At 40.1% G+C, this 15,319-nt stretch overlaps 1 protein-coding gene across 8 annotated transcripts in view; it reads right to left on the bottom strand.

Moving 5' to 3' along the window:
• The window catches only part of UNC5D (unc-5 netrin receptor D), a 561,176-nt gene that overhangs the window by 19,891 nt on the left and 525,966 nt on the right, over nucleotides 1-15,319 (bottom strand). For all 8 annotated transcript variants that reach the window (XM_032144088.2, XM_032144094.2, XM_032144090.2 and 5 more), the window contains 2 exons: nucleotides 10,396-10,560; nucleotides 2,975-3,153 (listed from right to left, as the gene is read on the bottom strand). In XM_032144088.2, the coding sequence (XP_031999979.1) occupies nucleotides 2,975-3,153; nucleotides 10,396-10,560 (344 nt within the window). The remainder of the gene's footprint in view (nucleotides 1-2,974; nucleotides 3,154-10,395; nucleotides 10,561-15,319) is intronic.

Here is a 15,319-nt window from a genome sequence, read left to right as displayed (position 1 = left end):
AGAGAAAGGTAGGGAATGACACTCAGTGAAATTGATATGTTAACTGTATAAGGTTTTTCATTTATTTAGTATTATTGTTTTGAATCAGGGTCTTGCTCTGTCACCTAGGCTGGAGTGCAGTGGTGCAATCATAGCTCACTGCAGCCTCAAACTCCTGGGCTCAAGCAATCCTCCTGCCTCAGCCTTCCAAATAGCTGGGGCAAGAGGCATACACAACCATGCCAGGCTGGAGCGCAGTGGCGCGATCTCGGCTCACTGCAACCTCCACCTCCTGGGTTCAAGCGATTCTCTTGCCTCAGCCTCCAGAGTAGATGGGATTACAGGCACCTGCCACCATGCCCAGCTAATTTTTGTATTTTTAGTAGAGACAGGGTTTCACCATGTTGGTCAGGCTGATCTCGAACTCCTGACCTTGTGATCTGCCCGCCTTGGCCTCCCAAAGTGCTGGGATTACAGGCATGAGCCACCGCGCCTGGCTAATTTGTTAATTCTTTCTTTGTAGATACAGGGTTCTCCCTAAGTGCAGGCTGGTCTTGAATTTGTGGCCTCAAGCAACACTTCCACCTTGTCCTCCTACAGTGCTTGGATTACAGGTGTGAGCCGGGCTATATAAGATTTAAGGATAGAAGTAGATTCCATATATTCGTGCTATTCTAATTTGCTATGGATTGTGAAAATGTCAAAGGGGAAAAACTAGCATTTATTAAGAATCTACATATTCTGGGTTCTGTGTTAGAAATTTTCCATGAAATAGGTTATATGAATTATGTCAAAAAAATTTTCCTGGAGATGGGATCTTAGAGAAAAACAAAAACCAAGTAAACCAACAGCCACATGAGCACTCAGGTTTTATGGCCCCAGACACAGAAGGGGGCAGTTGGCTCCAGGGTAGCCACTGACTGCTCATTAGCGCTCAGATACAAAAGGTTGTTAAACTTAAGTCTCCCAGTTTGAAATGCATTTTCCCTACTGTGCAAGGTCAGAAACTGATGACTTCGGAGGTACTCCCTGTAGTTCTCTTATGTGTACTATAAATGGAGAATAAAATGTAACAAGGTAGGAACATGTACATGCTCGTTCAGCAAATTAATGACAGCATCTATGGGCACACAGGTACTTTGTGACAATTATCTTTTCTAAATGGTGACTTAAAAAATCATAAACTTTTATAGCCAGCATGAATTAGACTTAATATAGTTCAGATTCAATTGCATTTCTAGAAAAAGAAACACAGGGATAGTAAGTGACTCATTTAGGCAGACTGGTATTGGTAGCAGAACCAAGGCTCTCATGCAGATCTTCTGAGTCCCTGTTCACTGTTCTTTTTTAACCGTGTTATGTTTTCTGGGTTCATTTTTCATTTTTGGATCCATGTTGATCAGAAAGGGAAATTGACACAGTCATCGTGTTCACTGATTATAGACAAGACATCTCATCTTTTGTCAGAGTTGCTGGGAAATATTCAATCTAATTTTTTTCCCCTGTACACTCATACATTTTTGTTTCTTTCATTTTCAATATATGCCTTTTCAAACATATGTCTATTCTTTTCGGGCTTGCCTGTCTCTGTAAATTCAGTTTTCTCTTGCAATATAATGCCTCCGCATTGACTTTCCTCTCTGAGCCTGACTGACTTCTAGTTGCACCCTTCGTTCTTGGCTTCTGGATCCCTTTTGAAACAGAGAGCAGCACTCCATCCCTTCTTGGCAGACATCTACCCCGCCTTTCAGAGAAGAAAGAGTCAGGTAGGATGTCTGTGAAAATAAAGAACCAAAAATGAAAATGACAGAGCAAGCCAAACAGTAAGAAAATAAAGCTTTGCCTGAAAGAAAAAAAAATAGTACCAAAGGAAAGAGAAATACAATGGTTCTGGCAAAATATATTCTCTTTTCTGTTCATTTTGGGGGCATGCAGAGGGCTTACAGGGAGAGGAGATGTTATTTTTCAGTGCAGGGATGCTGTGTATCCCTCAAGATGAGCCCAAACCTGCCTGGCCATCAGTGTTGCTCTGGAGAGCATCACCGCTGCCTGTCTCATCTAAAGTAATAAAGCCCATTATGGATCTCTTTATTCTACTCTCAACTACAAATGTTAGTGCAGTAATGAGCAGTGTCAGTTTTAGCAGCATGTTCATTCACGGTGCCTAGGCAAGCTTTTGCTTATTTCACATCCTCTGGCTTCAGACCCAAAAGTTATCTTCAAACTTCTTTTTTTCCTATTCAGGCAATCGAATTTGTAGGTTGAGCATGTCTTCATTAAGGGTTAAAGAATGCTTAGGGTTACCCGATAGTAGAGGGGAGATGTGAGAAATTTGCTTGTTTGTTTCTGTATCACCGGCTTAAGAAAGTGCTCTGTTCACTCACAATCTCCAAGATAACATAGTCTAATTGCCCATTTGGGTGACCCAATTAGCAAACCTAGAGATGGTACCAGAACCAAAGTAGGGATTTTCTATAATGTTGCAAAAGGCAGAATGGGGTAGCAGGAAATGTCACACAGGGTGTCTTTTTTTTTTTTTTTTGAGCGGGATCTTACTCTGTTGCCCACGCTGGAGTGCAGTGGTGCAATCTTGGCTCACTGCAGCCTTGACCTCCCAGGCTCGAGCAATCCTCTCACGTCAGCCTCGCAGGCAGCTGGGATTACAGGCATGCACCACCACGCCCAGCTAATTATTTATATTTTTTGTGGAGATAGAGTCTCGCCATGTTGCCCAGGCTGGTCTTAAACTTCTAGGCTCAAGCCATTTGCCCGCCTCGGCCTCCCAAAGTGCTGGGATTTCAGGTGTGAGCCACCACACTTGGCCTACTATTATTTTCTTGCTCTTTCCCCACTTACTTAGTGGGAACACACATGAAATATGGCCAGAGGAACTCATAAAAATATTAGGGCTCAGAAACTACATGGTTTCACTTAGCCCACTTTATGTTTCCAAGTTCTGTTAGTAACATCGTCTTCCAGAAGCATCCCCAATTACCTGTTGATGCTGTTTTTCTGTGCTAACATCTGCCAGTCCTTGCCTTTGGCATTGGGGGTATCAAATGTAGCACAAATCCGCTGTCTGATGGAGTAGGGAATTTTGAAGGCTTTGGGGCCAGTCTGTGCAGGGAAAGTGCTGTCCTCTTGTGCGAAGAAAGTGATGGTTTCTCGTTCACTCTATAAACAAAATAAGGAATGCATGATCAGATCATCTGAAAGCAGTCCTGATCAACACTTATTTTTTAAGAAAATCTGGGTTAACACACATGCACAAAATGCTTGCCTGTTGTGATGGACTCTATAAAATACGTTGATAAGTTCTCCTTTCTTCTAAGATAGTAAAGAACTTCTCTAGTAGCCTAATAAATTGTGTACTGGAAATTTACAACAGCCTCTTCCACTCAGGGGAGTCACAATCACTAGCTTCCAGCATTAAAAGAGCTGTCAGAGGCCGGGCATGGTGCCTCATGCTTGTAATCCCAGCACTTTGGGAGGCTGAGGCGGGTGGATCACCTGAGGTCAGGAGTTCGAGACCAGCCTCACCAACATGGTGAAACCCCATCTCTACTAAAAATACAAAGAATTAGCTGGGCCTAGTGGCAGGCGCCTGTAATCGCAGCTACTCGGGAGGCTGAGGCAGGAGAATCACTTGAACCTGGGAGGTGGAAGTTGCAGTGAGTTGAGATCCCGCCATTGCACTCCAGCCTGGGCAACAAGAGCGAAACTTTGCCTCAAACAAAAAAACAAAACAAAACAACAAAAAAACTGTCAGGTGAGAGCAGAATTAGACTCTTTTCTGCTTGTTTTGGCTCTCAGGCATAGCTCTAGAATCAGCAGGAAGAAGCTACCAAATGACAGATTTCAGTTCAGCATGAGGAATGACCCTCTGATAGTCATAACTGACTAATGGTGAATGGGCTGATCAAAGGAGCTGACTAGGAAATGCCTTGTAGGAAAGCTACAAGGGTATGATTGTATGTTGATTACCTCTAATTTTGTTTTTTTCCCAAGTCCTAAAGTTGTGTGATTTTATAATAAGTATCTTTATTTCAAAATTAAATAAAATTGTTTCAGAATTAAATTGCTTTGGTATAACAGAGCCAGCCTTGAGTCAGAGTAACATATAGACCAGCCTGTATAGTGGTATAATCAAGAAGGCTCCTGCCTGCCTGCCTGCTTCTGGTTTAAAGCTGTCCAATAAGAATTTGTCATTTCAGTATTAATCCTTACATCCAACATGAAATCCCACAGAAATGTGCCAGGCTGCAGTGGTTGCTAATAAGTTTAGGTGGACTAACAGAATGTTAAGGACTGAAAAATATCCAGTTGAATCACTTCCGTGATTATAAGACAAAAGGGACTCTGCTGATGTAATTAATGTCCCTAATCAGTTATCTGAATCAATTAAGAGATTTTTCTGGGTGGGCCTGACCTAATCAGGTGGTCCTCAAATGAGAAGAGATAGCTCTTGTCTGGAGGCACCTTTTCTTCTAGCCTAGAGGAAAGCAAACAGCCAGTCTATGAGCTTCCTATAGAGGGGATCACGTGTCTGGGACCTGTAGGTGGCTTCTGGGGGCTGAGAGTGACCTCTGGCCAACAGCCAGCAAGAAAATGGGGACCTTAGTCCTAAAGCAACAAGGAACCAAATGGTGCCAACCTTAGAAAAGGACTCTGAGCTCCAGATGAGAACATGTCCTGGCCAACACTTTGGTTTCAGTCTTGTGACATAATAAATAAGTGTTGTTTTATGCTTCTAAATTAGTGGTAGTTTGTTATGTAGCAAAGAAAACTAATCCAAGGGGTAAGTAAAGCATCAGATCTGGGATTGAGTTAAGGGACTAGTTAGAACTGTTTAAACTCCAAGAAGCTGTCCTTTGCCTTAGAAACGTGCCTGTTATGCTGCCCTCCAAGTCCACACATGCCCTTCCTTCCCTCCCTGAAACCTGCCCTGATGCCTCTTCCAATTGTTAAATGTCTTCCTAATGTGGGCACCAAAACCATGATGGCCTTTTTCAGCTAGCAGCCGGGCTCACATGAGTAAAAACTATCAGGCTTGGTAGGTTGAAAATAGAGTTCTTAAATCTGTTAATTGAGAAAACTGGTTGATACAGAAATTTCACTAATGATTGATAATGATTTTTGTCTTTCTGTAGCTAATTTAACACAGTTGCATTTTGAGGGCTCTGTTTTTGGAAACACAATGCCTTAATCCACCAGTTCCAAAAGGATATCTCAGAAGAGATTCCAAGAAACGGCAGTTTCATGGTCACACACATGTGAGAAATGCTGCATATCACAAGCTTTTCTTGGAACCTCAAAGTACATGTTATTATATTAAACAGATTCTACTTACTGGTTTTAGTTATGTTCCTGGAATATTTTAAAACGATACTCATCAAAACTATTCCAGTATTTGAGGTTATCATATTATAATAGAAAAGAGCATGGTTTTTAGAAGCAGAAAGACCTCACTTTGGAGTAAAACTCAACACTTTCTAGTTTAGTGACCTTGGATGCTACCTTATTTATCTCAGCCCCAACTTCCTAATCAGTTATTTTGCATTTGTATAGACTCCATAGAAGTTATGAAACCTGGAAAAATTCACCCATGTAAGTTTGTGACAGAGGTGAAACTAGAATTCTGACATCCAACAACTATACCTGTACTTATTTCACTATAGCACCGTGTTTCAAGACAAGTGCCAAGAAATCTACAGTGCTGGGTGGTTAAGGAAAACGTTCTCTGAGTACAGTAGGCAAGACTTCATGGAGGAGGCATTTGAGTTGGCCTGAAAGATAGGTAGGCATTGACTGAGTAGAAATTAAGTGGATAGGTGGTTATTCCAGGCACAGTGGACAATTCTGTTCTGATATATTGAATGGTTATAAAATGAACCTACTCAGCTTCTTCCTGCTTAAACTAGGTTACAAGATACATCATTTTTACCATGGTTTGTAAAATTTCTTCTAGTCTCTAAAAATGCAAATCAAGTAGGAATAGTGTCCTTGCATATTTTCTGACTTAAGACTATGATAGAAACTAGAAGCAGAATTTTTTTTAATTCTATACAAGTTAACATGGTAGCTGTCATTGTCAATGCCAAAGACGTGGCTTATCAATGAAACCGAAAACACTGGAAGTGTCCATGCTAAAGGATCCCAAGGGACAGAACTGGCCTCTGAAAGCCCTCATGGCATCTATAAATTGTTGACCGAGCTCTCTTTTCACTGTGGGCAGAAGAAAAACCACCTTGATGCATGATATCTTCAGAGAAAGCTGAACAAGGTGGTCTTATTTGAAGGTGAATAAAGTATTATATGAGATTGAGTCTAAAAATAAGTAATTTTTCAATTTACTACACATTAGTAAGTGGGTCCCCATTTCCCTCTTAAAGTTTTCAAATTTAAATATTTTCCAGGCATAAGGATGACACTTTATGTGACATTTATGATGCATTCTAAAAGACATCTGGGCCAAGTAATAAGAATACTGTAGATACATCACATTTTCTGATTGTTTAAATTTAAATATGCAGAGGAACAGTAGATTTTCATGCTCTGCACATCTGAGATAAGCAGCTGCTACCTGGTAAGCTAAGGGAGTTGTAAATCAATGAGAAATTCCATCTATTCTGTCTGTTGTAACAGACAAATTATCCCCCAACTTCCAACACTTTTGGAAGAAAGATAAGAGAACTGCTTGAAGGGAAAATTGTAACATGCAAGATTCCTTTAAGTTGTTTATATTGAAGAAAAGATTCTTTAATAATGTTACATTAATAAGGAATGATGAAATAAATTACTTGCGAATTCTTCCTTTCTCTTCAATATTTGCAAAATTGTTTTATTCCAGTCTGCAATTTTAGACTGTTGATACTGTTGCTTTATAGAGTATCGGTTGGCAATAATCATTAGGTAATTCAATAGGGTTAAATTTAAGGGGAACAACTTGCTTCCAAAGACTGATACAATAGTAACCACTCTAAAGAGTAAAAAAGATATATTATCTTGGTCACAAAAATAATTTTTAAGTGTGAAGGTGATATGATGGACTGGGTTTATTTGAAAAATCACTTAGATCAGAGGCATGAAAGGATATGTCAGGGAATCGGCTGAACATGAAGGATCAAATGCCTTCAATGAGGATGATTATTGCAGTGACTTAAACATTTAAAGCAGTATTTACAATAGATATTAATATTTAAAAATCAATATTTAAAGTATTTTATATATCTTAAATCTTGAGCCTATATAAAATGTTAATTATATAAATATATCTTACTAATGTATTAAACCACCTAAATGTCTTTTTCTGCCTAGGGGACATGAAGTATGATGCGCTTTAAAAATTGATCTATTATTCCTAACTCACCGATAGAGACCTGGGTCTAGAATGTATCCTGCACCTCCCGAGGTCATCCCAATTTCTCAGCACTTTCTGCGTCTTCACTTTTGCTGGAACCATTTACCAAAAAATTAAGTCATTTTAGGGAAAAGAGGACAGTTTTCTTTTCTTTTTGAGACGGAGTCTCTCTCTCTGTCACCCAGGCTGGAGTGCAGTGGTGTGATCTCGTATCACTGCAACCTCTGCCTCCTGGGTTCAAGCAATTCTCCTGTTTCAGCCTCCCGAGTAGCTGGGACTACAGGCACCCACCACCACTCCCGCCTAATTTTTTGTATTTTTAGTAGAGACGGGGTTTCACCATGTTAGCCAGGATGGTCTTGGTCTCCTGACCTTGTGATCCGCCTACGTCGGCCTCCCAAAGTGCTGGGATTACAGGCTTGAGTCACCGCACCCAGCCAAGAGGACAGTTTTTATGCATGATATGTATCATCAGATGTGTGTCTTTCCTATGAGTCAGACAATCCCAGGATTAAATGGGTTTGAGCAATCATTCAACCAAGACATCCATTTGTAGGCAGAGCTACACGTAGGATCTCTATTATAGAATGAACAATTCTAGTCCATCACACAAATGGTTACATCCCATCCTTTCTTCTTTTGAAGAAAGAACTTCTCAGTTTTCATATACTTTCAGGTACTGGAAGACAAAACTTCTGGTGCTGTGATGTTTGTCACTAGTACCTGAGTCCCTGAAGGGAAGCCGTATTGTGAAGAAGGCCCACAGTTAAGGCTAATCCATTAGATGGCCTTGACTGGGGTCCAGAAGTAGTGCAGTGGAGTAGTCAGACTTTGATCTTGAAATCAGGTCTCTGAGTTGGGTACTGTGGCTCTACTCCCTTATGAGTTCCATGATCTTTGATCTTGGACAAGAAAGTTGATGCCTTTGAGACTTTTATAGCATGTAAAATTGGGATAGTACTAATACTTAACCCACAGAGTTTTGATGGTTGTATGACAAATACGAAAGCAAATGAAATGATACCTGAAATATAGTGGCTTACAAAAGTTATTAGTCGTCTTCTGACACAGAAAATGAGAGCAAATTAGACTTGTCTAAAAAATACAGTTTATACAAAGTGAAGATGACAACCTGGGCCAAATTCTGCAGCAATGCTTGAAGCAATTAATAAAGTGATCCTTGAAAGGATCAAAGGGTTAATAAAGCCTCTAAAATGCAGCAGCCCTCAAATTGGATGACTATAGACTACCAATAAATATTGAAATATTATTCTCATACTTGCCTCTCATTATCAAGAGATATTATGATGTTATCTTCTACAAGGCATTTCTAAGTGACTGTAAACTTGTGAAGCATTAGAAAAGAAATTGAGGAGTAAACAATAAGGTTGTGTTTATTAGCTAATTTTCCTTTCCAGCACTTTAAGAATTATTAAGCAAGGAGCAAAAATACCTACCATATTCCTCTTACATAAATGTCCTGTAATAGCACAAGTTGATCACCAATATCTGGATGCCTTTACAAACAATAACCTTTAAACCTGAACTCTTATTGGCCTGTTAACGGACATCTAGGGCAATTTGGAAGAGAGGGATCTTTTATGTTATGCCTTTTCATGCGTCCTTCTGAATACCAGCTCTTCTTGGATTTTTTTGTTTTTATTTTTAAAGCCTTCCTACAATTTTTATTTTACTTTGCAATGTATCGTGTGAAATATACCAACGCTGTTCAAGAAAGAGCCCCTAAAAATATCCTACCCCAGGTTTTCAGATCTACCTTCTTCTGTCAAAACTACTTGAGCACATAATGCTAATTGGCAATAATGAATGCAAATACTGCATAAACATGTCAGTTAAGACAGCTATCAATTTTAAGGCACAATCCTTTGGAAAGCCATCTACTCTTCAGAAAAACTATTTGGGGAATTAGCAATGCTCATTTTGCATAAACAATGAATTCAAATGAGAATAGAGAGAAGGAATAATGCTATACAGCTATAAATTTTCCAGGAAAAAACCTTGAAATTGAATTGTAGGTATATAAATGTGTTCAATCTTCTGCCAAGCCTAAATTTATAAATATATGTTTATATATTAATAAATGCATGTATGTATGTATATGTATATATTTATTTATTTTATAAGTGAAAAACAAAAAATGTATGTTATCCTACACTAGCCTGTAATGACCTGGAAACTGACAAACAAAAGCATCACAATCCCTCTGCTAATCTCCCTCAGGAAGGATGGCTGTTGTCTACTTTATAAGCTCATGTTCAAAGCCATGAAGTCACTTAGTGGTTTAGGACAAATTGGAGCCATGATGGAAAGCAGATGTCTTTTTGCAAAAGTTGTCCAGTGAATCCTCCCTTGACTGCTACTTTAACTCTACGTTCCAATACTGATTTGACCTGGACGAAGTCCTTTCTCTCTTTGCACTTCTATTTCCTTACCTTATAGAATGAGGTCCTTCTTATATTATTGTATTGTCCTGTCCTCCTTATATTATCGTATTGGAAGGGAATAATGGAAATGTGGATGTACAGAATTCTGAGCCTGGGGAGCATGAGAAACAGTAAGACAGGGAGTCCCATCCCTGGAGATAAAATAACACATATAGGGCAACTGATTTCTGGAAAACTAGTCAGAACCAGCAGAAAAACAGTCTGAGGGTGGCTTTGTGCCTCTTTGTGGCATGTGTCTCAACTGTACCATCTAGCTTCAGTCTATAATGAATCTCAGCTGGTAATCCAAGCCTGCTGTGGAATAAGACTTCTTGTGATTTTTGTGTATCAAAGCCTGGTACCAGTTCCTTCCCCAGAGGTGCCTTCACAGTCTAAGCTCTCTGATGGGTTGAGTTTCCTTGCCCAGGGGGAAGTTTAGTTCAATCCTCAGCGTGAGATAAAGCTTATTTTCCCTCATCAGTAATGAAGATGAAGAGTTTGTGCATTTCGAAGCTCTTTCAGAACCTGAATAGCATGGCTGGTAGGTATAGCTTTATTATTCTTACCGTCCTTCAGAAAGGGGGTCAAATGACCTGTAGATCAAGGACTCACCTCTAGGATTGATGTCTGCACTTGGAGGATCTGTTCATGGCCTTTGAGCTGCCGAATGCAGATTTTGCAGGACAGCTGGGTGGTGGTGGGCGTGTAACGCTCCAGGGAGAAGGCACAGTGCAGGGGCTGCCGGTTACTGCACCACACGCGGGAGAACGGGACTTCCTGCAGGGGAGATGGAAAGAAGGGATGGTGTGCAGAGCCCGGCTGAGATGAACTAGAACAGGACAGACTTAATAGCAATGATGATGATGATGATGATGACGACAATGACGATGAGGACAATCACAGCAGAGATAATTGCCTAGGCAGCTTTAGTGGAATTGTTGTAAAAATAATGTTCCAGCAAATGCCAAGCAGCACAAATGTAATTAATGTCAATTCCAATTGGTAACATTTGAATTCCAAAACCGCACTGCAAGAGCTCAGATTTCACTTGGTGACACACAATTAGAAAGAATATCATCAAAAATTATCATTTTCATTCCCCAGTTAGAAAATATTTCCCTTTGGAAGACTCCTGTGGGCCATGCTTCTACTTCGGTCTGGGGTAGGATGTTATCTTTTCACTTACGTAAAAATTATGCTAAGGAACTGATTGGCCAGAACTTAACTCCATACCACAAACTCATGCAGAATTGTGAGAATACAATACTGCTAATGTATCCAACATAAAAATTAATACCTAGTGCAAAATCACACACATATACACACAGCCAGGGAGAGAAAGAGGGAGGAATGAGGAGAGAGAGACAGATAGACACACATACAGGGCCACCCCAGAGTGATCTAGTTTGTCAGTTCTTCATTTGCTCAATTTGTCCATTCAACTATAATGTATAAAGTGCCTGCTAATGACCAGACACTGTACTAGGTAAACAATAAGAAACAATAACAGATTCAGTCCCCTACTCTCAGGGGACATATGGACAACTGAGAGGCAAAAATGCCTTTTAGTAAATGAGGAGGGAAATTATAAAATCTATAGGTTACTCATTTTTCCTAGTATTAGCCAGTGCTTGCTACCAGACTGTGACTAATATGAAGTAGAAGTTAGTCACTGAAATTTTTTCACGTACTAAAAAGTCTCTCTCCTTTCTACTCAAATGTGGCTTGGCCCTTGGCAATGACCACATATGCCTCTAGTGATCCTCACGGTCACTTTTTTCTCTATTTCTCACCTTATTAGTTTGCTCCTTTACCTATTGCTAAAAATAAAATTTTCTGCAATATCAGAACTGAAAGGTGGCAAGACATGTATCAAGTCTGGAAGTTTGGAACCCTGAACTATGACTGGTGATGAAGCCAGCATGTGTCATGAGACTAAAGAACATGATTGAAATAACCTGTTCCCTTTGAGAAGCTATGAGTTACCTAGTTATTCGCAAGCCCTTATGTGCAAACTTGTTTGGATACTTTGCTTCCTAATTTTTCTCTATATAAAGCCTCACAGATTTTTATTTTGGATACTTTCTGGTGGACTCAGGAAGGAGGGATGGATGGACTTTAGATTATTGTGAACTTGAAGAGAGGAGAGCCAGCTTTAAGGAAGTATGAAATAACAAAATCAAATATTCTACCATGCATCTTAGCAATAAACTGTGGGTTGTTTTGTTATTAATCCTGAGCCAAAAGAAAAGTGGAATTTCAAGAAGGATGTAGAGAAGGTCTATAGGCGGGAAACTATCTGGCATTTCACGGACTTCATTCCTGTTACTATGGAACTCTATCTTTGTCATTCTCTGTTCTTCCCCATGTGGAAGGGGCTGGAAGCCTAAAACCTACGTTTTATAGACCCCCTGCTGGCAGGAGTTCACATTCCCATTCCCATTCTGCCCACAAGAGGTGCTCATGCTAGATTTGGAAGGGAGAGGAAATGCAGAAGCCATCACTGCCCCGCTAACATCAGCAGGCAGATCCAAAGGCTTCAACTGACAGCCCAAGAAAGGTGTGCAGGGGCTTCTGGACATTCATCAGAGAATCCACTGCTTCAGTGCTGGTGCACTTTCCTGAAATTCCTGACCTGACTGGTTTTCTAATACCACTAGTAGCTTTCTCTGACCTTGGCTCTCTACAGAGGTTTTGTAATCACATAAATCTCTTGATTAAATTGCCCCTCGGTTGAAATGTCTTGAGTGCCTTCTATTTTCTTGACTAAAACAATTCTTGATTTGAAGACATTATTTTAGAAACACATGTGAGTTGGGCAACCCTGAAAGGGGCTACTACTGAGTTCCAGAGGGAGGCTATCGTCTGGGGAAAATGCTGGAAGAGGCACCAAGCTAATGATCACTAAGGATGCTTTTCATTGGAGGACAACTTGCTTCTACCATCAGCTGACAACACATGTCAGTTTAATGGTATCGCTTTCCCACTTTCTTCTAATACAAAAACATTTTACTTATGATCTCTTTTCTTCCTGTGGTAGATCCTGCAGCAGAGGGCATTTCTGATTGGTGGGGCCTCCTGGCAATGCCTACAGGCAGTCATTTTCTCTAAAATACTCCAAATGACTTTTCACTTGTATCATCATATGCACTTAGAAGGTCTGCCATTTCTCCTTGTTATCTAATGTGATTCTTTTCCTAATTCTCCTGCGCTTTGTTCCACTTTGTAAACCAGGGGCAGCCCTTCCTCCACATCTCAGCCTCCTACACTTCTCTCTCTGCCTACTGTACTGTTCAAGATCCCATCTGCTCACACATGCCCCAACTGCCATCTCTCTGTGAAGGACTCCAGAAACATCATCTTTGGTATTTATCTCATTATCCTCAATTCCTGGCATTATACTCCTAAGCACCACAAACAATCTTGTTTGGTCTTTACTTCTCTGGCAAATTTAACTTTTGGAAACTGATTGCCATCATCTCTCTGCCATTGTTCTTCTCCTCTAATATTCTGGTTTCCATTATGCTTCCATTATGGCTAACTCTGGTCACCTACTCCCAGTCTTCCTGCCTTCAAGCTCTACTACATAGAGCAAACGAGGGGATTGGGGCTTAATGGGAGAGGGAAATAGCTCAGGAAAACAGAAAGCAAAGCAGAAAGCAGCTGATGGGGATTATTCAGGGAATAGCATTATGGTCTCTTTCTTACCTCTAATGATGATTGGGGGCAGGCAGTGATGTGACCAGGCCACCTAGGAACTCTGCATTTATTAGATGAGTCCTTTGCTTGGGGGACCACAGGGGTCCTTTGATCAGCCCACTGTGTGAAACTCTGTCTCCTGCCTGGCCTTCAAGGGCTTCCACCATTTCTTGCCCTATACTTGTTCTCTCCATCCTTATTTATTTTTATTAGCCCTCAAATAAACTCTCTTCTCCAAACCAGTGAATTTTTGTAGAGTTGCTTTGCACTATGCGCTTCCATGAAAGTAACCGTAACGTAGCACTCTGGAGTTCACAGGTACTTTTGCCTAAGGTGGTTTTGCCCAGCTAAGCTAAGTAGGAGATTTTTGTTTCCTAAAATTGAAATTTGAGTTATTATAGTGTAATGCAAGCACTTGGACTTCAGGGCTAGACAAAGAACCGTGCCCAAGATCCAGCTCTTAAGCAAATGTACGTTTTCTGCAATTTGATTTGAATCCTTGGTAATACTTGCCTTCCAAAAAAAAAAAAAAAAAAAAAAAAAGGCACTGACCACTCATTTAAAAGTGTCTTCTCTGGTATCATTTGCTAAAATCTCTGTACTTTCTCCTAAAAACACTGGAAGAAATATAAAAGAGTAATGCCTACTGCAGAGATAGTTTTTCCTTGCAGAAAGACATGAGAATTAGCACCAAAAAACAATAAAACAAAAACACTCTTTTCTCTTTTCCATTCCATTGAACACAATCCAAACATTTAAAAAATCTGATTTTAAGACAGTATCAAGGGAATATTTTTTATTGTTGACTTGAGTAGCAGCTGCCAATAGCATTCAACAAAACATTTAAAAATAATAGAATTAGAAGCACCATGATTAGTGTGTTTTCAGGGCAATCATCTTCACTTTCATTTATTCAAAAAACAAAAACAAAAAACACCAACGAGCTCGCTGAGCTGAGAGGAATTATGTGGAAAGTAATATGAGAGGAGAAAGTGTAGCAAAGTTATGGGTGTTTAAAGAATTCCGGAAATGTTTTCATTTTGACTCCTATTATAATTAGGTTCTTAGCAGATGGAGAGAATGTAAATCATATCTTAGCAGGAGACAGACACTGGGTTCTCCAAGATACATAGCACGCTGGAAAGACAGCTGCTTTTACGCTAGGGAGGTGACAACTTGACTTTGTGTTTTGTTGGCTTTTAAAAATAAATAATTTATTGTATTATGTTTATTACAGTTCCCCTACCCCACAGCCAGCAAGGAATAAAGGAAAGTGATTTAGGAGCTCTCAGGTCCCAGCAAGGAATAAAAGAAACTTATTTAGGTGCTCTCAGGTCCCATAACCTATTGAAAGAATAGATTTACCTCCCAGAGGAGGGTTGCTAATTCTACAGAGGCAAAAATCACACATTCCTAATGTGGTAGAGTCTTAGGGACTGACAAGAAAATGGGAAATAATGAATTGTTTACTTGGAGAGACTAGCATCGTGGGCCTCAGGTTTTCTTTGAACCAATGTCAGTGGCTGCTACCATAATGAGATCTCAGAAGAGCTGACATAGCCTTTCCTACTTCACACCCAATTTACCTGGCTTCATAAGTAATGACATCCATAAATTGTAATCCTCCAGAACCTAAACCAACAAGATTTAAGATCTAGTTGGTCCTTCAATATACAGGCTGTCAGTCATCGCATATCTCAGGGCCCAACCTTGAACTCATACCATTCTAAAAACATTTCTCATGCAGTTTGTTGGTGTCTGATAGGGAAAACATTGTATGCACTGGGTACCTCCCTAGCTTGAACTTTTCTGGGAAATTCTACCACCTTCCCAGAAG

This window comes from Hylobates moloch, unplaced genomic scaffold, assembly GCF_009828535.3.
Source record: "Hylobates moloch isolate HMO894 unplaced genomic scaffold, HMol_V3 SCAFFOLD_22, whole genome shotgun sequence".
Classification (NCBI taxonomy): Eukaryota; Metazoa; Chordata; class Mammalia; order Primates; family Hylobatidae; genus Hylobates; species Hylobates moloch.
This window is presented reverse-complemented; position numbering and strand designations above follow the sequence as displayed.